This window comes from Salmo salar, chromosome 28, assembly GCF_965601325.2.
Source record: "Salmo salar chromosome 28, fSalSal1, whole genome shotgun sequence".
In the NCBI taxonomy this organism is placed as follows: domain Eukaryota; kingdom Metazoa; phylum Chordata; class Actinopteri; order Salmoniformes; family Salmonidae; genus Salmo; species Salmo salar.
The window spans coordinates 32,235,001-32,258,833 of record NC_138318.1 but is presented as its reverse complement, the minus strand read 5'-3'; the positions used below and the strand labels follow the sequence as shown (position 1 = coordinate 32,258,833).

The 23,833-nt window shown below is 45.9% G+C and overlaps 1 protein-coding gene across 2 annotated transcripts in view; it reads left to right on the top strand.

The window, feature by feature from the left end:
- Window positions 1-23,833, top strand: part of LOC106589857 (caskin-2) — a 101,717-nt gene that overhangs the window by 54,097 nt on the left and 23,787 nt on the right. For both annotated transcript variants that reach the window (XM_045710107.2, XM_014180255.3), the window contains exons 7-11: window positions 13,470-13,603; window positions 19,122-19,230; window positions 20,544-20,652; window positions 21,270-21,364; window positions 23,561-23,678. In XM_045710107.2, coding sequence (XP_045566063.2) covers window positions 13,470-13,603; window positions 19,122-19,230; window positions 20,544-20,652; window positions 21,270-21,364; window positions 23,561-23,678 — 565 coding nt within the window. The remainder of the gene's footprint in view (window positions 1-13,469; window positions 13,604-19,121; window positions 19,231-20,543; window positions 20,653-21,269; window positions 21,365-23,560; window positions 23,679-23,833) is intronic.

The following is a 23,833-nucleotide window of genomic DNA, read 5'->3' as shown; positions in this document are numbered from 1 at the left end:
TATCTAACCACACTGTCCGATTTCAAAAAGGCTTTACAGCGAAAGCAAAACATTAGATTATGTCAGCAGAGTACCAAGCCAGAAATAATCAGACACCCATTTTTCAAGCTAGCATATAATGTCACAAAAACCCAGAAGACAGCTAAATGCAGCACTAACCTTTGATGATCTTCATCAGATGACACACCTAGGAAATTATGTTATACAATACATGCATGTTTTGTTCAATCAAGTTCATATTTATATCAAAAAACAGCTTTTTACATTAGCATGTGACGTTCAGAACTAGCATACCCCCCGCAAACTTCCGGGGAATTTGCTAACAATTTACTAAATTACTCACGATAAACGTTCACAAAAAGCATAACAATTATTTTAAGAATTATAGATACAGAACTCCTCTATGCACTCGATATGTCCGATTTTAAAATAGCTTTTTGGTGAAAGCACATTTTGCAATATTCTAAGTACATAGCCCAGCCATCACGGGCTAGCTATTTAGACACCCGGCAAGTTTAGCACTCACCAATATCAGATTTACTATTATAAAAGTTTGATTACCTTTTGTTGTCTTCGTCAGAATGCACTCCCAGGACTGCTACTTCAATAACAAATGTTGGTTTGGTCCAAAATAATCCATCGTTATATCCGAATAGCGGCGTTTTGTTCGTGCCGTCCCAGAAACTATCTGAAATGGTAAATCAGGGTCGCGCGCATGGCGCAATTTGTGCCAAAAAAAAATCTAAATATTCCATTACCGTACTTCGAAGCATGTCAACCGCTGTTTAAAATCAATTTTTATGCAATTTATCTCGGAAAAAAGCGATAATATTCCGACCGGGAATCTCCTTTTCGGCAAACAGAGGAAAAATCACAAAGACGGGGGCGGCCAGGGCACACGCCTAAGCCCACAGTCCCTTGATCGGCCACTTGAGAAAGGCGATAATGTGTTTCAGCCTGGGCTGGGATGACGACATTCTGTTTTTTCCCGGGCTCTGAGCGCCCATGGAAGACGTAGGAAGTGTCACGTTAGAGCAGAGATCCTTTGTAAAAGATAGAGATGGCAAAGAAGTTCAAGAAATGGTCAGACAGGCCACTTCCTGTAAAGGAATCTCTCAGGTTTTGACCTGCCATTTGAGTTCTGTTATACTCACAGACACCATTCAAACAGTTTTAGAAACTTTGGAGTGTTTTCTATCCAAAGCCAATAATTATATGCATATTCTAGTTACTGGGCAGGAGTAGTAACCAGATTAAATCGGGTACGTTTTTTTATCCAGCCGTGAAAATACTGCCCCCTAGCCATAACAGGTTAATAATACTTCCTGTTGACCCGACTAAGTGACCTCTCACCTATGATCATGCGGTGCCCTCTGTCAGCCAGTTCAGATGCGGGAGGGGTTCACCAAAACAGCTGATATAACCTAGAGGATTTAGGGAGAAGGGGGAGAGAGATGAAGTGAAGGAGAGAGACTGTTGTGTGTGTGTGTGTGGTCTCACCTGGTGTCCACACTAAGTGGTTACAGAGTACTTTATGCTGAAAAACAGACACATGAGGACAAACAATAGAAGATAATGTCATTATCAGACATAAATACCACTTGAAGCTTGATGATGACTTGATTATTTGAATCAGTTGTGTAGTGCTAAGGCAACAGCTGGTGAGGTGTCAGGTTCACCTCTGTACTTAAAGGGTGATCATTCCAACTCTCTGAAATGCTGCAGATCTGCCTGCAGACGAGATAGGAACACATATCCCACACAGAAGAAGTGGCTAGAATTTGACAGGTCAAGGTAGCCGTCTTCCTCCAAACTGTGCAGCGTTTTATTAATGAATGCTTGTGAGACAGGTTCCATGTACAACAAGACAGGCAGCGAGGAAGAGAGGAAAAAGAACACAGAACAGTTTAATTACCTCTGCTTATGGACAGAGGTAATTTTGCCAGCAATAAAGCTTCCACGGCCTGTTCCTCAGACACGGAACATCTACATTTTCAACCCCTTGATCAGCTCGCTCTCTGAAAGTAAAGAAAACAGCTTATTTTTTGTAGATATGAAAAAAATAACTGAGATATGACCGTTCAATATAAAGCAGCAGATGTCATTTTCAGGATACGTCAATACAGCACAGAAAGCTTAACACCAGACTGGTATTGTGGATGTTCATTAGGTGATGGGAAATTTGTATACAAAATAATATACTTAACTGTTGTATCTTGAAAAAAAGCATTGGAATTAAAAGTGAAATGTTTTACCTAATTAACCTTTTGTCATTATTTATGTATTTGTCACGGTTGTCGTTGGTAATGGAGGACCAAAACGCAGCAGGTATGTGTATACTCATCTTCTTTATTATAAGGAAAGAAGGCAAACCCAAAATAAACACATATACAAAAAGAAACACACCGACAATAAACAGTTCTGTAAGGCTTGACGCTATACACGGAACAATCTCCCACAACAGACAAACACACCCTAATATATGGGACTCTCAATCAAAGGCAAATAGACAACACCTGCCTTCAACTGAGAGTCCCAACCCCAATTAACCAAACATAGAAACAGACACACTAGACTAAACATAAAATACATGAAAATCAAACAGTGCCCAAAAACCCCGGAATACTTCAATCAAATGCCCCTTCAACAAACACACCACCTCGAACCACATAAAACAAATACCCTCTGCCACGTCCTGACCAAACTACAATGACAATTAACCCTTATACTGGCCAGGACGTGACAGTATTACCAGTTGATGAAGAACAACTCCAATTTCATACATCATTGAAAATTTGTCTACGAATAAGTAAGAATAACAAAGTTAAAATAACTTCTTAGATTTGAAGGAGACATTATACATCTTAGTACCTTAACAATTTCTGATTTGTATCAATGTGGACGAGAGACGGGAGCAGGACAGAGTATTTCTGCCGAGGAATGCAACGGAGCTGGATCATTCTGGCAATGATACCTGCACCATCTACACACTGCAAAGACTCCCTAACTCTTCTCTGCAAAGACTCCCTAACTCTTCTCTGCAAAGACTCCCTAACTCTTCTCTACAAAGACTCCCTAACTCTTCTCTGCAAAGACTCCCTAACTCTTCTCTGCAAAGACTCCCTAACCCTTCTCTGCAAAGACTCCCTAACTCTTCTCTGCAAAGACTCCCTAACTCTTCTCTGCAAAGACTCCCTAACTCTTCTCTGCAAAGACTCCCTAACTCTTCTCTGCAAAGACTCCCTAACTCTTCTCTGCAAAGACTCCCTAACTCTTCTCTGCAAAGACTCCCTAACTCTTCTCTGCAAAGACTCCCTAACTCTTCTCTGCAAAGACTCCCTAACTCTTCTCTGCAAAGACTCCCTAACTCTTCTCTACAAAGACTCCCTAACTCTTCTCTGCAAAGACTCCCTAACTCTTCTCTGCAAAGACTCCCTAACTCTTCTCTGCAAAGACTCCCTAACTCTTCTCTGCAAAGACTCCCTAACTCTTCTCTGCAAAGACTCCCTAACTCTTCTCTACAAAGACTCCCTAACTCTTCTCTGCAAAGACTCCCTAACTCTTCTCTGCAAAGACTCCCTAACTCTTCTCTACAAAGACTCCCTAACTCTTCTCTGCAAAGACTCCCTAACTCTTCTCTGCAAAGACTCCCTAACTCTTCTCTGCAAAGACTCCCTAACTCTTCTCTGCAAAGACTCCCTAACTCTTCTCTGCAAAGACTCCCTAACTCTTCTCTGCAAAGACTCCCTAACTCTTCTCTGCAAAGACTCCCTAACTCTTCTCTGCAAAGACTCCCTAACTCTTCTCTGCAAAGACTCCCTAACTCTTCTCTGCAAAGACTCCCTAACTCTTCTCTGCAAAGACTCCCTAACTCTTCTCTGCAAAGACTCCCTAACCCTTCTCTGCAAAGACTCCCTAACTCTTCTCTGCAAAGACTCCCTAACTCTTCTCTGCAAAGACTCCCTAACTCTTCTCTGCAAAGACTCCCTAACTCTTCTCTACAAAGACTCCCTAACTCTTCTCTGCAAAGACTCCCTAACTCTTCTCTACAAAGACTCCCTAACTCTTCTCTGCAAAGACTCCCTAACTCTTCTCTGCAAAGACTCCCTAACTCTTCTCTGCAAAGACTCCCTAACTCTTCTCTGCAAAGACTCCCTAACTCTTCTCTACAAAGACTCCCTAACTCTTCTCTGCAAAGACTCCCTAACTCTTCTCTACAAAGACTCCCTAACTCTTCTCTGCAAAGACTCCCTAACTCTTCTCTGCAAAGACTCCCTAACTCTTCTCTGCAAAGACTCCCTAACTCTTCTCTGCAAAGACTCCCTAACTCTTCTCTGCAAAGACTCCCTAACCCTTCTCTACAAAGACTCCCTAACTCTTCGCCATTGTACACGATGGCCCATTGCTCTGAGACTTCCTTTGACCATTCTAAAGCCCGCATGGGGCAACCTTGCCTTAATGGCGCTGACTGTCTGGTCTAACTCTACATCTGACCTATCTGAATAGCATTCCCTGACAGACATATTGTGTTCTTTCATCCTTCTGTAAAAAAAAAGCTAAATGTTACACTGTCATGAAATGTGATTATATATATCGACTATGAAACAAATAGGACATGGCCTGCTTATGAGTTGCCATGAAAGTTAGATGAATTCAACTGAAAATGGCGAGAACAGGTGTTCGTAGCTAAATGCTTTTGGTTAGCTTGAGAATAATAATTGCTTGATTTATCATTCTACGTTATGTATGTAATATAGTAGAATGTTATGAACTGACACTGAATCGTAGGAGCTATGTAGAAGTTGGACAGAAAAACGCCCAGTGGTGCTTACCCTGAGATGCCATCATCACACAGTCCTTCTTCGTAGGTGTCCGCTTTGTGTCGGAAAGAAAGGCTGAACTGTATTGGTTGTAGCCAAACGGACACTCAAAAAATGGCCAAAATGGAGGGTGGTTGACAGCGAAATTAAATTGGGGTTTTGATTTCAAATAAATGTTTTGTTCTCAAAATATTTTTGGGGAATAAAATGCATGATGTTTGATTTGATTGCAAATAATTAAAAAAAATACTTTGAAGCCTTGTTGCTTTCAAAAATATTATTTTTGATTGAAAATAAAGTTTTGCTCTAGACAAAGACATCCATTTGTTGCAAGTTGGGGAGGGGGACTAATAGCTGAACAATAGACTATTCAACCTTTACTAAAGAATAGTCTGATAGCTGAGCTGGGTGTGAAAAACCCCCGTCCTATCACAGACCAGATTTGCCCTAATGACCAAGGGGGAGTTAGAGCACTGATTTATGCTTTTGGGTCCATATTCACTACTGTGTCTCTAACTGACAATGAATGGGAAATAATAAACTGATAATTGTGCATGACTTCAAATGAAACAAGCAGGGAGCAGGTTTCGAACCCTCTTGCCCGAAGTCCAGCGCCCTATCGACTGTGCACCAAAGCATGCTCAAGCCATAGAGTCGATAGAGCGCGTCCTCGCGGTAGCTTGCTACTCAATGTAATAAAGTAATGACTTTTCAAATTAGTTACCTTGCACGTTATGTTGGCTGACAATTTGTTAGCTACGCTGTCCTCACGAAACACATAGCATATCATTACAGCAGTATGTACTGGTACGTTAGCTAGCTACCTAACGTTAGTAGTTATACATCAAACTTGACAGTATATTAACAATAGGCTATCTAACTACCCAACTATTGACTTGATTATTTCCGTCATTCTTAGCTTAGCTAAATGGTATAGTCGTCGTGTGTTCTCAATGGACATTCGGATGCTTTCATAAATTCGCTCTGGCTATCTACACCAATTTCAGAGCACTCTCGTCTGAGTACCAGAGCACAGAATAAAGAATTTATGAGCGCTCAACACCCGTTGATATGGCTGGTGTCATTAAATCTTGGCAAGAAAAGCGTAATTAAATTGTTTCCAGCAGCACATCGCTCTGGTTAACCCAAAAACTGCCTAACCAGCTCTGCTAGGGCGGGTAAAATGGTCACAGTGGTTTCATTTGTGTCTGGAAGTAGCTTGCAAGCTAGCCAACGTTAGCCTGGGTGCTTGACTGCCGTCTGTAAGGCCAGAACGCTCAAATCAACCCTACAACGTGAGAGCGAAACGGTCTGAATTTACAAACTAACAATCTGACAACACTCTGAATTTATGAACGTCACGTTGTACAGTGCCATATTTTACATTCCATCCTAACAGAAACCCAGAGGGTTTTTTGTTTTTCATGGAATAGAAACACCATAATATTAATCAAATTAATTAAGCAAGTACCAGTCAAAAGTTTGGACACACCTACTCATTCCAGGATTTTTCTTTATTTTTACTATTTTCTACATTGTAGAATAATAATGAAGAAATCACAACTATGAAATAACACATATGGAATCATTTAAGAACAAATTCTAATTTACAAGGACAGCCTACTCATTTCTTCCCGTTGCGGAATTAAACCCCGGTCTCCCGCGTGCTCTCCCCATCTCTGGTAATGCCAATATGGAAGACTATCAAATGCTTCTCAAAGATGCCCTCTGGTGGTCAAACTAGCACTTACTTTCAGTAACAGAAAAAATGGCTGACAATTAAATGACGTGCCACAGAATGCTGCAGCAGCACGCAAGGTGTGCCGCAGTATGACGCAACTTTTAAAGGAGGAACCACTGTAAGAGAAGAAATCCGTACTCCCCTGCCCACTTCACTGTTGCTCCAGGCAGAGGAAAATGCAGTTCTGAAATACATTAAAAAGTGTGAAGACTTCTGCCTGAAGCCCATACACACCGCAGCATACATGTTGGACCCCAAGTACGCTGGCAAGAGCATCCTGTCTGGTGCAGAGATCAACAAGGCCTATGGTGTCATCCTACCGTGTCTCGCCACCTTGGCCTGGATGAGGGCAAGGTTTTCGGCAGTTTGACAAAGTACACTTCCTAGCAAGGGCTTTGAGATGGAGATGCAATATTTATTTTATTTTACCTTTATTTAACTAGGCAAGTCAGTTAAGAATAAATTCTTATTTTCGATGATGGCCTAAGAACAAGGCAGGTTAACTTCCTTGTTCAGGGGCAGAACGACAGATTTTTACCTTGTCAGCTCGGGGACTTTGTTCATCTGAGGCTCTTTCCCCTGTTGTCTCCATCATTCTCCAAATCCCACCAACATCAGCCGCCTCAGAGCGCAACTGGTCCTTGTTTGGGAACACACACACCAAAGCACGCAACAGGCTGACCAATACAAGGGTTGAAAATTGGTGGCCACCTGGGCAAATTTGAGGCTTTTTGAGCCTGACAAGGAGCCATCTTCAACAAGGTTGGAAAGTGACAGTGAAGATGAGGCCTCAGAGTCTGATGTTCAAGAGGTGGACATTGAGGAGGTCCAGGGAGAAGACATGGAAGCCTGAGAGGAAGACAACCAAAGCTTTATTTTCTACACTATCATTTTACAGATGCATGTTGAAAACATTTTTTGGGAGATGTGATGGATCATTGGGGATCATTCAATATTTCCTTTCTTTTGTTGTTCAGTGAAATCATCCCATGTGAAGAGTCAACTCATTTAATTGAAGTTCAATTCGTAACTAAATTGTTTTTAACATTTATTTTGGAAGGATTTAATCATTTGCAATTATGTCTACTTATGATAAGGTAAAGGGTTTATGTTTCTGTCTCCATATGATATGGTAAATATATCCAATGCAAAAAACATCTACATTTAAATGGTATTAATATTAATTTGCATAAACTCCCGTTAATTCCCATGTATTCCTGTTAATTCCCACAGAAAGTGTGGGTGTGGGTGTGGGTGTGTGTGGGTGGGTTTGGATTGTATACAGTTGAAGTCGGAAGTTTACATACACCATAGCCAAATACATTTAAACTCAGTTTTTCACAATTCCTGACATTTAATCCAAGTAAAAAATCCCTGTCTTAGGTCAGTTAGGATCACCACTTTATTTTAAGAATGTGAAATGTCAGAATAATACTAGAGAGAATGATTTATTTCAGCTTTTATTTCTTTCATCACATTCCCAGTGGGTCAGAAGTTTACATACACTCAATTAGTATTTGGTAGCATTGCCTTTAAATTGTTTAACTTGGGTCAAGCGTTTCGGGTTAGCCTTCCACAAGCTTCCCACAATAAGGTGGGTGAATATTGGCCCATTCCTCCTGACAGAGCTGGTGTAACTGAGTCAGATTTGTAGACCTCCTTGCTCGCACACACCTTTTCAGTTCTGCCCACACATTTTCTATAGGATTGAGGTCAGGGCTTTGTGATGGCCACTCCAATACCTTGACTTTGTTGTCCTAAAGCCATTTTGCAACAACTTTGGGAGTATGCATGGGGGCATTTTCCATTTGGAAGACCCATTTGCGACCAAGCTTTAACTTCCTGACTGATGTCTTGAGATGTTGCTTCAATATATCCACATAATTTTCCTGCCTCATGATGCCATCTATTTTGTTAAGTGCACCAGTCCCTCCTGCAGCAAAGCACCCCCACAACATGATGCTGCCACCCCCGTGCTTCATGATTGGTTTTCTTCGGTTTGCAAGCCTCCCCCTTTTTCCTCCAAACACAGTTTTATTTTTGTTTCATCAGACCAGAGAATATTTCTCCAAAAAGTGCGATCTTTGTCCCCATGTGCAGTTAGTAGTTTGGCTTTTTTACGCCGGTTTTGGAGCAGTTGCTTCTTCCTTGTTGAGCGGCCTTTCAGTTTATGTCGATATAGGACTCATTTTACTGTGGATATAGATACTTTTGTACTTGTTTCCTCCAGCATCTTCACAAGGTCCTTTGCTGTTGTTCTGGGATTGTTTTCACTTTTCACACCAAAGTACGTTCATCTCTAGGAGACAGAACGTGTCTCTTTCCTGAGCGGTATGACGGCTGCGTGGTCCCATGGTGTTTATACTTGCGTACTATTGTTTGTACAGATGAACATGGTACCTTCAGGACTTTTGGAAATTGCTCCCAAGGATGAACTAGACTTTCTGAGGTCTTGGCTGATTTCTTTTGATTTTCCCATGATGTCAAACAAAGAGGCACTGAGTTTGAAGGTAGGCCTTGAAATACATCCACAGGTACACCTCCAATTGACTCAAATTATGTCAATTAGCCTATCAGAAGCTCTAAAGCCATGACACAATTTTCAGGAATTTTCCAAGCTGTTTAAAGGCACAGTCAACTCAGTGTGTGTGAACTTCTGACCCACTGGGATTGTGATACAGCGAATTATAAGTGAAATAATCTGTAAACAATTGTTGGAAAAATTACTTGTGTCATGCACAAAGTAGATGTCTTTACCGACTTGCCAAAACTATAGTTTGTTAACAATAAATTTGTGGAGTGTTTGAAAAACGAGTTTAATGACTCCAATGGAAGTGTATGTAAACTTCTGACTTCAACTGTATGTGTGTGTGTGTGGAGTGTACGAATGTGTGTGGAGTGTGTGTGTGGAGTGTGTATTTGTGTGTGGAGTGTGTATGTGTGTGGAGTGTGTATTTGTGTGGATGTGTGGAGTGTGTATGTGTGTGTGGAGTGTGTGTGGAGTGTGTATGTGTGTGTGTGTGGAGTGTGTATGTGTGTGTATGGAGTGTGTATGTGTGTGTGGAGTGTGTATTTGTGTGGTGTGTGGAGTGTGTATGTGTGTGGAGTGTGTATTTGTGTGGAGTGTGTATTTGTGTGGAGTGTGTGAGTGTGTAGTTGTGTGTGTGGAGTGTGTGCGTGTGGAGTGCGTATGTGTGTGTGGAGTGTGTATGTGTGTGTGGAGTGTGTGTGTGGAGTGTGTATGTGTGTGTGGAGTGTGTGTGTGTAGTTGTGTGTTGGAGTGTGTGGAGTGCGTATGTGTGTGTGGAATGTGTGTGTGGAGTGTGTATGTGTGTGTGGAGTGTGTAGTGGTGTGTGTGGAGTGTGTATGTGTGTGGAGTGTGTGGAGTGCGTATGTGTGGTGCTGGGGGAGTGTGTATGTGTGTGGAGTGTGTGGAGTGCGTATGTGTGTGTGGAGTGCGTATGTGTGTGTGGAGGGATGTGTGTGTGGAGTGTGTATGTGTGTGGAGTGTGTGGAGTGCGTATGTGTGTGTGGAATGTGTATGTGTGTGTGGAGTGTGTATGTGTGTGTGGAGTGTGTATGTGTGTGGAGTGTGTGGAGTGCGTATGTGTGTGTGGAGTGTGTATGTGTGTGGAGTGTGTGGAGTGCGTATGTGTGTGTGGAGTGTGTATGTGTGTGTGGAGTGTGTATGTGTGTGGAGTGCGTATGTGTGTGTGGAATGTGTGTGTGGAGTGTGTATGTGTGTGTGGAGTGTGTATGTGTGTGTGGAGTGTGTATGTGTGTGTGGAGTGTGTATGTGTGTGTGGAGTGTGTATGTGTGTGGAGTGTGTGGAGTGCGTATGTGTGTGTGGAGTGCGTATGTGTGTGTGGAGTGTGTATGTGTGTGTGGAGTGTGTATGTGTGTGGAGTGTGTGGAGTGTGTATGTGTGTGTGGAGTGTGTATGTGTGTGGAGTGCGTATGTGTGTGTGGAGTGCGTATGTGTGTGTGGAGTGTGTATGTGTGTGTGGAGTGCGTATGTGTGTGTGGAGTGTGTATGTGTGTGGAGTGTGTATGTGTGTGTGGAGTGTGTATGTGTGTGGAGTGTGTGGAGTGCGTATGTGTGTGTGGAGTGTGTATGTGTGTGTGGAGTGTGTATGTGTGTGGAGTGTGTGGAGTGCGTATGTGTGTGTGGAGTGCGTATGTGTGTGTGGAGTGCGTATGTGTGTGTGGAGTGCGTATGTGTGTGGAGTGTGTATGTGTGTGGAGTGCGTATGTGTGTGTGGAGTGTGTGGAGTGCGTATGTGTGTGTGGAGTGTGTATGTGTGTGTGGAGTGTGTATGTGTGTGGAGTGCGTATGTGTGTGTGGAATGTGTGTGTGGAGTGTGTATGTGTGTGTGAAGTGTGTGAAGTGTGTATGTGTGTGTGGAGTGCGTATGTGTGTGTGGAGTGTGTATGTGTGTGGAGTGTGTGGAGTGTGTATGTGTGTGTGGAGTATGTATGTGTGTGGAGTGTGTGGAGTGCTTATGTGTGTGTGGAGTGTGTATGTGTGTGTGGAGTGCGTATGTGTGTGTGGAGTGTGTATGTGTGTGGAGTGTGTGGAGTGTGTATGTGTGTGTGGAGTGTGTATGTTTGTGGAGTGTGTGGAGTGTGTATGTGTGTGGAGTGTGTGGAGTTTGTATGTGTGTGTGGAGTGTGTGTGTGGAGTGTGTGTGGGAAGTTTGTATGTGTGTGTGTATGTGTGTGTGTATGTGTGTGTGGAGTGTGTATGTGGAGTGTGTATGTGGAGTGTGTATGTGTGTGTGGAGTTTGTATGTGTGTGTGGAGTGTGTATGTGTGTGTGGAGTTTGTATGTGTGTGTGGAGTTTGTATGTGTGTGTGGAGTGTGTGTGTGTGTGTGTGTGTGGAGTGTGTGTGTGGAGTGTGTATGTGTGTGTGGAGTGTGTGTGTGGGGAGGGTGATGGGTAGAGGGGTAGGTCTCTGTCAAACATCTCACAGAGCTCAGATTAACTACCAACTAAAATAAACCTGTTTCTGCTAACGGGGCATGGGTTTCAGTTCTGCTCTCTGGACAGGCAAGGACACACACACACACTGATATATTGTACACAGACACACAGATAAACACACAGAGACACACACACTGATGTATTGTACACAGACACACAGATAAACACACACTCACACACTGATGTATTGTACACAGACACACAGATAAACACACAGAGACACACACACACGCACACACACTGATGTATTGTACACAGACACACAGATAAACACACAGAGACACACACACACGCACACACACTGATGTATTGTACACAGACACACAGATAAACACACAGAGACACACACACACGCACACACACTGATGTATTGTACACAGACACACAGATAAACACACAGAGACACACACACACGCACACACACTGATGTATTGTACACAGACACACAGATAAACACACAGAGACACACACACACGCACACACACTGATGTATTGTACACAGACACACAGATAAACACACAGAGACACACACACACGCACACACACTGATGTATTGTACACAGACACACAGATAAACACACAGAGACACACACACTGATGTATTGTACACAGACACACAGATAAACACACAGAGACACACACACTGATGTATTGTACACAGACACACAGATAAACACACAGAGACACACACACTGATGTATTGTACACAGACACACAGATAAACACACAGAGACACACACACTGATGTATTGTACACAGACACACAGATAAACACACAGAGACACACACACTGATGTATTGTACACAGACACACAGATAAACACACAGATAAACACACACTGATGTATTGTACACAGACACACAGATAAACACACACTGATGTATTGTACACAGACATACTACAAAATCCCTTTAAATTCATTTTACTGGTGCATGTTTCTCTGTCACAGTTCTGGCTGTCTTGTCATTACATTTATAGCTGCCCCAGTAATTAAGATTTAGCCAAAGTTGAATTCGCACACACATGCAGACATGCACGCAAACACACAAGACAGACACACACACACACACACATGCCTGTGTAATCTTCTGGCCCTGTGAATAGCAGAACAGGCTGAGTCAGTTAAGGTCTTTGTTACTGTAGTGTCTCTCTCTCTCTGTCTCTCTCTCTGTCTCTCTCTCTCTGTGTGTCTCTCTCTCTCTCTCTGTCTCTCTCTCTCTCTGTGTCTCTCTCTCTCCCTCTCTGTCTCTCTCTCTCTCTGTCTCTCTCACACACACACTCTTCCTCTCTCTCTCTCTCTCTCTCACACACACACTCTTCCTCTCTCCCTCACTCTCCCCCCCCCCTCTCTCTCTCTTCCCCCCCTTCCTTCCTTCAAGGGGCTTTATTGGAATGGGAAACATATGTTAACATAGCCAAAGCAGGTGAAGTAGATAATATAAATTAACAGTAAACATTACACTCACAGAAGATCCAAAGGAATAAAGACATTTCAAATGTCATATTATGTCTATATACAGTGTTGTAACGATGTGCAAATAAATATGGGTTGTATTTACGATGGTGTTTGTTCTGTCTCTCTCTCTGTGTGTTGAGGTCTTTGTTACTGTGGTCGGTCTCCCCCCCTCTCTTACAGTTAGGGTCTTAGTTACTGTAGCAGGGTATCTTTGGACAGCCAGTGCGTGGACAGTTGCTGGGCAGGGTTTATGTGGCCCCAGAAAACATACATGTATGTAATACACAAATTAAATATATCCATTTGGACTTTCACTGATGCTAAGCTCATCTCTCTGTTTTTATGTCTCTCTCTCCATCTCTCTGTTTTTCTCTCTCTCTCCATCTCTCTTTCACTCCTTTACTCTTCACTGCTTCTATACCTCTACACCTCTCTCTCTCTCTCTCTCTCTCTCTCTCTCTCAGGTTGCTCAGTTGTTATTGAACAGCAACATGGTGGTTGCTCTGTTGGAGGGGGAGGGGCTAGACGGTTTAGACAATGCCTCCTCCAACACGCCCCTTCACCTGGCCGCTCGCAATGGACACAAAGACATCATCAGGTGAGAGGAGTGACTGTCCCTGACCGTGTTGACATTGCGTAACTGGGATCTCCACCCTCGAACCCCATAACCTCAAGTGTTTCTGACACGCTGTTAATGATTCCCATCCGCCTTAAATCACCACATTCCCATCCGCCTTAAATCACCACATTCCCAGGATAAGCCTTCCCTCCATCCCTCTTACACATTCTGCTTCTGTTAGGGAATGTGGCTGTCATATTATATATGGGAAAGAGAGAGGGGGGGGCTACAACTTTTCAACCTTCTCTACTACATTTCTGAGACTTTGGTTCCTCATACAGATTTCTCCCACTTTAGTGGTTGCTTTTTGTTGTGGATGGAGGGATGAGATATCTGGTCAGCGGGATATAATGTCCTAGAAAAGAGTCAGTTTGCAGCCTCCCTTTCACTTCAGCCCAGTGGGATTATTAAACCTCTTTTAAAGATGCCGAGTTACCAGCTATCCTTCACTTTACTCCCCCTCATCTCCTCTCTCCTCTCCTCCTCCTCTCCTTTCATCTCTCCTCATCTCCTCTCCTTCTCTTCCTCTCCTCTCCTTTCATCTCTCCTCATCTCCTCTCCTTCTCCTCCTCTCCTCTCCTCCTCTCCCATCTCCTCGCCTTTCATCTCTCCTCATCTCCTCTCTTTCTCCTCTCCTTTCATCTCCTCTCCTTTCATCTCTTCATCTCCTCTCCTTTCATCTCTCCTCATCTCCTCTCCTTCTCCTCTCCTTTCATCTCCTCTCCTTTCATCTCTCCTCATCTCCTCTCCTTCTACTCCTCTCCTTTCATCTCTCCTCTCCTTCACCTTCTTTCATCTCCTCTCCTTCGTCTCCTCTTCCTCTCCTTTCATCTCCTCTCCTCCTCCTCTTCCTCTCCTTTCATCTCCTCTTCTCCTCCTCCCCCTCTCCTTTTATCTCCTCCTCCTCCCCCTCTCCTTTTATCTCCTCCTCTTCCTCTCCTTTTTCTACTCCTTCTTACTCCTCACCTCTTCTCTTCCCTTTCCTCGTCCTCGCTCCCTCCTCTTCCTCTCACCTTCCTCTTATTTTCCCTCTCCCCTATCTTTCTCCTCTACCCTCCCCTCCTCCTCTCTTTCTCCTCTACCCTCCCCTATCTTTCTCCTCTACCCTCCTCTATCTTTCTCCTCTACCCTCCCCTATTTTCTCCTCTACCCTCCCCTCCTCTCTTTCTCCTCTACCCTCCCCTCCTCTCTTCTCATCTACCCTCCCCTATCTTTCTCCTCTACCCTCCTCCTCTCTTTCTCCTCTACCCTCCCCTCCTCCTCTCTTCTCCTCTACCCTCCCCTATCTTTCTCCTCTACCCTCCCCTATCTTTCTCCTCTACCCTCCCCTGTCTTTCTCCTCTACCCTCCCCTCCTCCCCTCTCTTTCTCCTCTACCCTCCCCTATCTTTCTCCTCTACCCTCCTCTATCTTTCTCCTCTACCCTCCCCTATCTTTCTCCTCTACCCTCCCCTCCTCCTCTCTTTCTCCTCTACCCTCCCCTCCTCCCATCTTTCTCCTCTACCCTCCCCTATTTTTCTCCTCTACCCTCCCCTCTCTTTCTCCTCTACCCTCCTCCTCTCTTTCTCCTCTACCCTCCTCCTCTCTTTCTCCTCTACCCTCCCCTATTTTTCTCCTCTACCCTCCCCTCTCTTTCTCCTCTACCCTCTCCTCTCTTTCTCCTCTACCCTCCTCCTCTCTTTCTCCTCTACCCTCCCCTATTTTTCTCCTCTACCCTCCCCTCTCTTTCTCCTCTACCCTCTCCTCTCTTCTCCTCTACCCTCCCCTATCTTTCTCCTCTACCCTCCTCCTCTCTTTCTCCTCTACCCTCTCCTCTCTTTCTCCTCTACCCTCCCCTATTTTCTCCTATACCCTCTCCTCTCTTTCTCCTCTACCCTCTCCTCTCTTTCTCCTCTACCCTCCCCTATCTTTCTCCTCTACCCTCCCCTCTCTTTCTCCTCTACCCTCCCCTCCTCCCCTATTTTTCTCCTCTACCCTCTCCTCTCTTTCTCCTCTACCCTCCTCTATCTTTCTCCTCTACCCTCCCCTCCTCCCCTATCTTTCTCCTCTACCCTCCCCTCCTCTATTTTTCTCCTCTACCCTCTCCTCTCTTTCTCCTCTACCCTCCCCTCCTCCCCTATTTTTCTCCTCTACCCTCTCCTCTCTTTCTCCTCTACCCTCTCCTCTCTTTCTCCTCTACCCTCTCCTCTCTTTCTCCTCTACCCTCTCCTCTCTTTCTCCTCTACCCTCCTCTATCTTTCTCCTCTACCCTCCCCTCTCTTTCTCCTCTACCCTCCCCTCCTCCCCTATCTTTCTCCTCTACCCTCCCCTCCTCTATCTTTCTCCTCTACCCTCCCCTATTTTTCTCCTCTACCCTCCCCTCCTCCTCTCTTTCTCCTCTACCCTCCTCTATCTTTCTCCTCTACCCTCCCCTCTCTTTCTCCTCTACCCTCCCCTCCTCCCCTATCTTTCTCCTCTACCCTCCCCTCCCCTATCTTTCTCCTCTACCCTCCCCTCCCCTATCTTTCTCCTCTACCCTCCCCTATTTTTCTCCTCTACCCTCCCCTCTCTTTCTCCTCTACCCTCCCCTCCTCCCCTATTTTTCTCCTCTACCCTCCCCTATCTTTCTCCTCTACCCTCCCCTATCTTTCTCCTCTACCCTCCCCTCCTCCCCTATCTTTCTCCTCTACCCTCCCCTCCTCCCCTCTCTTTCTCCTCTACCCTCCCCTGTCTTTCTCCTCTACCCTCCCCTCCTCCCCTATTTTTCTCCTCTACCCTCTCCTCTCTTTCTCCTCTACCCTCCTCTATCTTTCTCCTCTACCCTCCCCTCTCTTTCTCCTCTACCCTCCCCTCCCCTGTCTTTCTCCTCTACCCTCCCCTATCTTTCTCCTCTACCCTCCCCTCCTCCCCTCTCTTTCTCCTCTACCCTCCCCTCCCCTGTCTTTCTCCTCTACCCTCCCCTATCTTTCTCCTCTACCCTCCCCTCCTCCCCTCTCTTTCTCCTCTACCCTCCCCTCCCCTATCTTTCTCCTCTACCCTCCCCTCCTCCCCTATCTTTCTCCTCTACCCTCCCCTCCTCTATCTTTCTCCTCTACCCTCCCCTATTTTTCTCCTCTACCCTCCCCTCCTCCTCTCTTTCTCCTCTACCCTCCCCTCCCCTATCTTTCTCCTCTACCCTCCCCTATCTTTCTCCTCTACCCTCCCCTCCTCCCCTATCTTTCTCCTCTACCCTCCCCTCCTCCCCTCTCTTTCTCCTCTACCCTCCCCTATCTTTCTCCTCTACCCTCCTCTATCTTTCTCCTCTACCCTCCCCTATTTTTCTCCTCTACCCTCTCCTCTCTTTCTCCTCTACCCTCTCCTCTCTTTCTCCTCTACCCTCCCCTATCTTTCTCCTCTACCCTCCCCTATCTTTCTCCTCTACCCTGCCCTATCTTTCTCCTCTACCCTCCCCTCCTCCCCTATTTTTCTCCTCTACCCTCTCCTCTCTTTCTCCTCTACCCTCTCCTCTCTTTCTCCTCTACCCTCCTCTATCTTTCTCCTCTACCCTCCCCTGTCTTTCTCCTCTACCCTCCCCTCCTCCCCTATTTTTCTCCTCTACCCTCTCCTCTCTTTCTCCTCTACCCTCCTCTCTCTTTCTCCTCTACCCTCCCCTCCCCTGTCTTTCTCCTCTACCCTCCTCTATCTTTCTCCTCTACCCTCCCCGCCTCTATATTTCTCCTCTACCCTCCCCTATCTTTCTCCTCTACCCTGCCCTCTTCCCCTATCTTTCTCCTCTACCCTCCCCTGTCTTTCTCCTCTACCCTCCCCTATCTTTCTCCTCTACCCTCCTCCTCTCTTTCTCCTCTACCCTCCCCTCCTCCTCTATCTTTCTCCTCTACCCTCCCCTATCTTTCTCCTCTACCCTCCTCTATCTTTCTCCTCTACCCTCCCCTCCTCCTCTACCCTCCCCTATTTTTCTCCTCTACCCTCCTCTCCTCCTCTCTTTCTCCTCTACCCTCCCCTATCTTTCTCCTCTACCCTCCCCTCTTCTCTTTCTCCTCTACCCTCCTCTATCTTTCTCCTCTACCCTCCCCTCCTCCCCTATCTTTCTCCTCTACCCTTCCCTCCTCCCCTATCTTTCTCCTCTACCCTCCCCTGTCTTTCTCCTCTACCCTCTCCTCTCTTTCTCCTCTACCCTCTCCTCTCTTTCTCCTCTACCCTCTCCTCTCTTTCTCCTCTACCCTCCCCTATCTTTCTCCTCTACCCTCCCCTCTTCTCTTTCTCCTCTACCCTCCTCTATCTTTCTCCTCTACCCTCCTCTATCTTTCTCCTCTACCCTCCCCTATCTTTCTCCTCTACCCTCCCCTCCTCTCCTCTATCTAACTCCTCTACCCTCCTCCTCTCCTCCTCTACCCTCTCCTTCCCTCCCTTATATTCCCAGTGGTGTGGGAGTCTGTGAATCATCTCTCTGACGTTCTCTCCCCATACCAGGCTTGTGTCCTAAATGGCACCATAATCCCCACATAGTGCACAACGTTGTGTCTCTGGTCAAAAGTAGAGCATCCTGTAGGGAATAGTGTACCACATGGGATGCCAGGCCAGATGTCCTCCTCCATACACAGCTGTCTGGATCTGATGCTCTACGCATTCCTACAGCTGGGCTCCTCTGTCTGTCTGTCTGTCTGTCTGTCTGTCTGTCTGTCTGTCTGTCTGTCTGTCTGTCTGTCTGTCTGTCTGTCTGTCTGTCTGTCTGTCTGTCTGTCTGTCTGTCTGTCTGTCTGTCTGTCTGTCTGTCTGTCTGTCTGTCTGTCTGTCTGTCTGTCTGTCTGTCTGTCTGTCTGTCTGTCTGTCTGTCTGTCTGTCTGTCTGTCTGTCTGTCTGTCTGTCTGTCTGTCTGTCTGTCTGTCTGTCTGTCTGTCTGTCTGTCTGTCTGTCTGTCTGTCTGTCTGTCTGTCTGTCTGTCTGTCTGTCTGTCTGTCTGTCTGTCTGTCTGTCTGTCTGTCTGTCTGTCTGTCTGTCTGTCTGTCTGTCTGTCTGTCTGTCTGTCTGTCTGTCTGTCTGTCTGTCTGTCTGTCTGTCTGTCTGTCTGTCTGTCTGTCTGTCTGTCTGTCTGTCTGTCTGTCTGTCTGTCTGTCTGTCTGTCTGTCTGTCTGTCTGTCTGTCTGTCTGTCTGTCTGTCTGTCTGTCTGTCTGTCTGTCTGTCTGTCTGTCTGTCTGTCTGTCTGTCTGTCTGTCTGTCTGTCTGTCTGTCTGTCTGTCTGTCTGTCTGTCTGTCTGTCTGTCTGTCTGTCTGTCTGTCTGTCTGTCTGTCTGTCTGTCTGTCTGTCTGTCTGTCTGTCTGTCTGTCTGTCTGTCTGTCTGTCTGTCTGTCTGTCTGTCTGTCTGTCTGTCTGTCTGTCTGTCTGTCTGTCTGTCTGTCTGTCTGTCTGTCTGTCTGTCTGTCTGTCTGTCTGTCTGTCTGTGTGTGTGTGTGTGTGTGTGTGTGTGTGTGTGTGTGTGTGTGTGTGTGTGTGTGTGTGTGTGTGTGTGTCCTGTCTCAGGGTGCTACTGAAGGCTGGTATAGACATCAACAGAAGCACTAAGGCTGGCACCTGTCTGCACGAGGCTGCCCTCTACGGCAAGACTGAAGTAGTGTGTCTGCTGCTGGAGGTAAGACCTGCACTACCGTCCCAAATGACGCCCTATTCCCTGTTTAGTGCACTACTTTTGACAAGGGGACCTAGTATAGCGAATAGGGTGACTTTTGTGACGTGTACACTTAGCGATCTCCTGAGGATCTTAAAACCTTGATGTTAGTGTGTTTTTGTTTCATCGGGAACATGACAAAGGAGCTTTATTATGAACTATTCTATAGACGTCGCTACAGTTGGCTGACACATGAAGACTGGCACCCAGACTAAGGATTGATAGTCACACTCACAATAGAACTACTGCACAGTGTGTGTTGTTTTTGAAAAGGGGAGATGTTGAGAGTTTTTGTTCTTTAATAAGGGATGGGGTTGACCCACACACACTATATATTCAAAAGTATGTGGACACCCCTTCCAATTTGTGGATTCGGCTATTTCAGCCACACCCATGGCTGACAGGAGTATAAAATCAAGCACACAGCCATGCAATCTCCATAGACAAACATTGTCAGTAGAATGGCTTTACTGAAGAGCTCAGTGACTTTCAACATGGCACCGTCATAGGATGCCACCTTTCCAAAAAGTCAGTTCGTCACATTTCTGCCCTGCTAGAGCTGTCCCGGTCAACTGTAAGTGTTGTTATTGTGAAGTGGAAACGTCTAGGAGCAACAACGGCTCAGCAGCAAAGTGGTTAACGTGCGCAATGCCTGGCTCGCAGTCGGTGTTCCAATTCATCCCAAAGGTTTTTCAAGATCGGTGTGGAAGAACTTAACTGGCCTGCACAGAGCCCTGACCTCAACCCCATCGAACACCTTTGTGATGAATTAGTACACAGACTGTGAGCCAGGCCTAATCGCCCAACATCAGTGCCCTACCTCACTAATGCTCTTGAGGCTGAATGGAAGCAAGTCCCCGCAGCAATGTTCCAACATCTAGTGGAAAGCCTTCCTAGAAGAGTGGAGGTTGTTATAGCAGCAAAGGGGGGGGACCAACTCCATATTACTGCCCATGATTTAGGAATGAGATGTTGGATGAGCAGGTGTCCACATACTTTTGGCCATGTAGTGTAGCTTCAGTTGGGGGAGAGTGTGTGTGTGCTTGCATATGTGTGTGTTAGAGACTAACTCTGTGTGTGTGTGTGTGTGTGTGTGTGTGTGTGTGTGTGTGTGTGTGTGTGTGTGTGTGTGTGTGTGTGTGTGTGTGTGTGTGTGTGTGTGTGTGTGTGTGTGTGTGTGTGTGTGTGTGTGTGTGTGTGTGTGTGTGTGTGCCTGGTCTGGTCTGTCTGTCTGTCTGTCTGTCTGTCTGTCTGTCTGTGTGTGTCCCTCCACCTAGGCTGGTATTGATGTGAATCTACGTAACACCTACAACCAGACAGCTCTGGACAACGTCAACCAGTTCACCACCTCATCAGCCAGCAAGGACATCAAGATAATATTACGAGGTCTCCTCTCCTACATACACATGTTACTATGTTGGATTTCTGGACCTGTCGTTCCTCTATGTATTTCCCCAGGGTGGTTTATGTATTGTTTTCTATGCATTCTCCAGTTGAGGTTTCCCCACGTTATTCACCCAGGACTATCAAGACTGCTTTGTTGGTAAACATTCTGATTTAGTCTTAATGTAATCTCTCTCTCTCTCTGTGTCTCTCTCTCTGTGTCTCTGTCTCTCTGTGTCTCTCTCTGTGTCTCTCTCTCTCTCTCTCTGTGTCTCTCTCTGTGTGTCTCTCTGTGTCTCTCTCTGTGTCTCTCTCTCTCTCTCTCTCTCTCTCTCTCTCTCTGTGTGTCTCTCTGTGTCTCTCTCTGTGTGTCTCTCTCTCTCTCTCTCTCTCTCTCTCTCTCTCTCTGTGTCTGTCTGTCTCTCTCTCTCTGTGTGTGTGTCTCTCTCTCTGTGTCGTCCTCTCTCTCTCTCTCTCTCGCACTCTCTCTCTCTCTCTCTCTCTCTCTCTGTGTCTGTCTGTCTCTCTGTGTGTGTGTCTCTCTCTCTGTGTCGTCCTCTCTCTTTCTCTCTCTGTGTCTCTCTCTCTCTCTGTCTCTGTGTGTGTGTCTCTCTGTCTAGAAGCGTTAGGGTCTCTCCAGGTGAGAGCTGTGAAGGACTACTGGAACCTTCATGACCCTACAGCCCTGAACCTCTGTGCTGGAGACCTCATCATGGTTTGTGTTCATGCCTCAACATAAACAATCCCGTTTGTTCTTGCTCTTTAGGCTGACAGAGCTGCTCTCAGAACAAGATTGAACAAGAAGAACAGCTATTTTGATGTAGCTGCGTTGTGAGGGGTAATTTGATGTACTTGTTTTTACAGGTCTGTTTGGGGTTATGGCTGGTGTGTGTTATTTTAAAAGTGTCTGAGGGTAATTTGGTGTACCCTACTGTTAGTGTGTAAGTCTGTATGTTTTGTTTGTGGTTATGACGTGAGGTGTGGCATTTTGTGGTACTATAAGTTGTCAACTGTTGGTTTGTAATTGTGGTATGAGGTATGTTGAGGGGTAATTGACTGTATTCTTTGTAATAAATTCTAGAAGAGTTGGAGTTTGTTCTATGTTTCCTAGTAGGTGAAGACACGTCCTGTCAGTCATTCATTAGTTAGTGCATTCCATTGCTTGCAACATCACCATTTTGTGTGTGTGTGTGTGTGTGTATATGTGTGTACTGTGCTACACTGTCAGAACTCTCTAAAATGTGTTTTTGGCCCCTCCAGGCATTTGTTATGACTCGCTCGCTCAGAAAGTGTGTGTGTGCTCGCTCAGAATGTATGTGTGTGTGTGTGTGTGTGTGTGTGTGTGTGTGTGTGTGTGTGTGTGTGTGTGTGTGTGTGTGTGTGTGTTAGCTCTTCCATTGTTGTGTGTAGGTCAGAGAAGAGCCTTGCAGGTTGCCCTGGGGCATGTCTAACATGGATCCAGTCAGCTGGCCTGGCACTTACACAGTGAGGACTGTGTGTACTGTCCACTATCTGCCCTCATTGGAATGTTAATAAGCCCAGTTCCGTTACTCATGCAGAGATACATGAGGCGTAGAATACTAGCTAGTGTCGGGGTTTTACAGCCCCAGCAGGGTGCTGTTCACACACCAAACTGAAGAGAACGTAGAATACTAGCTAGTGTTGGGGTTTTACAGCCCCAGCAGGGTGCTGTTCACACACCAACTGAAGAGAACGTAGAATACTAGCTAGTGTTGGGGTTTTACAGCCCCAGCAGGGTGCTGTTCACACACCAAACTGAAGAGAACGTAGAATACTAGCTAGTGTTGGGGTTTTACAGCCCCAGCAGGGTGCTGTTCACACACCAAACTGAAGAGAATGTAGAATACTAGCTAGTGTTGGGGTTTTACAGCCCCAGCAGGGTGCTGTTCACACACCAACTGAAGAGAACGTAGAATACTAGCTAGTGTTGGGGTTTTACCGCCCCAGCAGGGTGCTGTTCACACACCAAACTGAAGAGAACGTAGAATACTAGCTAGTGTTGGGGTTTTACAGCCCCAGCAGGGTGCTGTTCACACACCAAACTGAAGAGAACGTAGAATACTAGCTAGTGTTGGGGTTTTACAGCCCCAGCAGGGTGCTGTTCACACACCAACTGAAGAGAACGTAGAATACTAGCTAGTGTTGGGGTTTTACAGCGCCAGCAGGGTGCTGTTCACACACCAACTGAAGAGAACGTAGAATACTAGCTAGTGTTGGGGTTTTACAGCCCCAGCAGGGTGCTGTTCACACACCAACTGAAGAGAACGTAGAATACTAGCTAGTGTTGGGGTTTTACAGCCCCAGCAGGGTGCTGTTCACACACCAAACTGAAGAGAACGTAGAATACTAGCTAGTGTTGGGGTTTTACAGCCCCAGCAGGGTGCTGTTCACACACCAACTGAAGAGAACGTAGAATACTAGCTAGTGTTGGGGTTTTACAGCCCCAGCAGGGTGCTGTTCACACACCAAACTGAAGAGAACGTAGAATACTAGCTAGTGTTGGGGTTTTACAGCCCCAGCAGGGTGCTGTTCACACACCAAACTGAAGAGAACGTAGAATACTAGCTAGTGTTGGGGTTTTACAGCCCCAGCAGGGTGCTGTTCACACACCAACTGAAGAGAACGTAGAATACTAGCTAGTGTTGGGGTTTTACAGCCCCAGCAGGGTGCTGTTCACACACCAACTGAAGAGAACGGTCACACTGATCTTGTCAATACGAAGGTCGTTATTGTTGCACTAATCAACACGACCTAGACTTCAGTGTGACGACTCTCACATCAGGTGGCTCAACAGAGTTGTGTTGGTAGAAGTTGACCCTCTAACCACTTAGAATCAACATTCACACAAATAGCAGAGCTATAATGCTGAACGATGAAAGGTCGATTTCAGGTGTTGGAGCAGCACACGGACGGGCGGTGGAAAGGTCATATCCATGACAACCAGAGAGGGACAGACCGGGTCGGATACTTCCCTCCGTCTGTAGTGGAGGTCATCAGCCGGAGAACAGGTACACACACACACACACACACACACACACACACACACACACACACACACACACACACACACACACACACCACCAACACACACACACACACCAACACACACACATGAACACACACAAGCGAACACACACTCACACAGACACACGCATGAACAGAC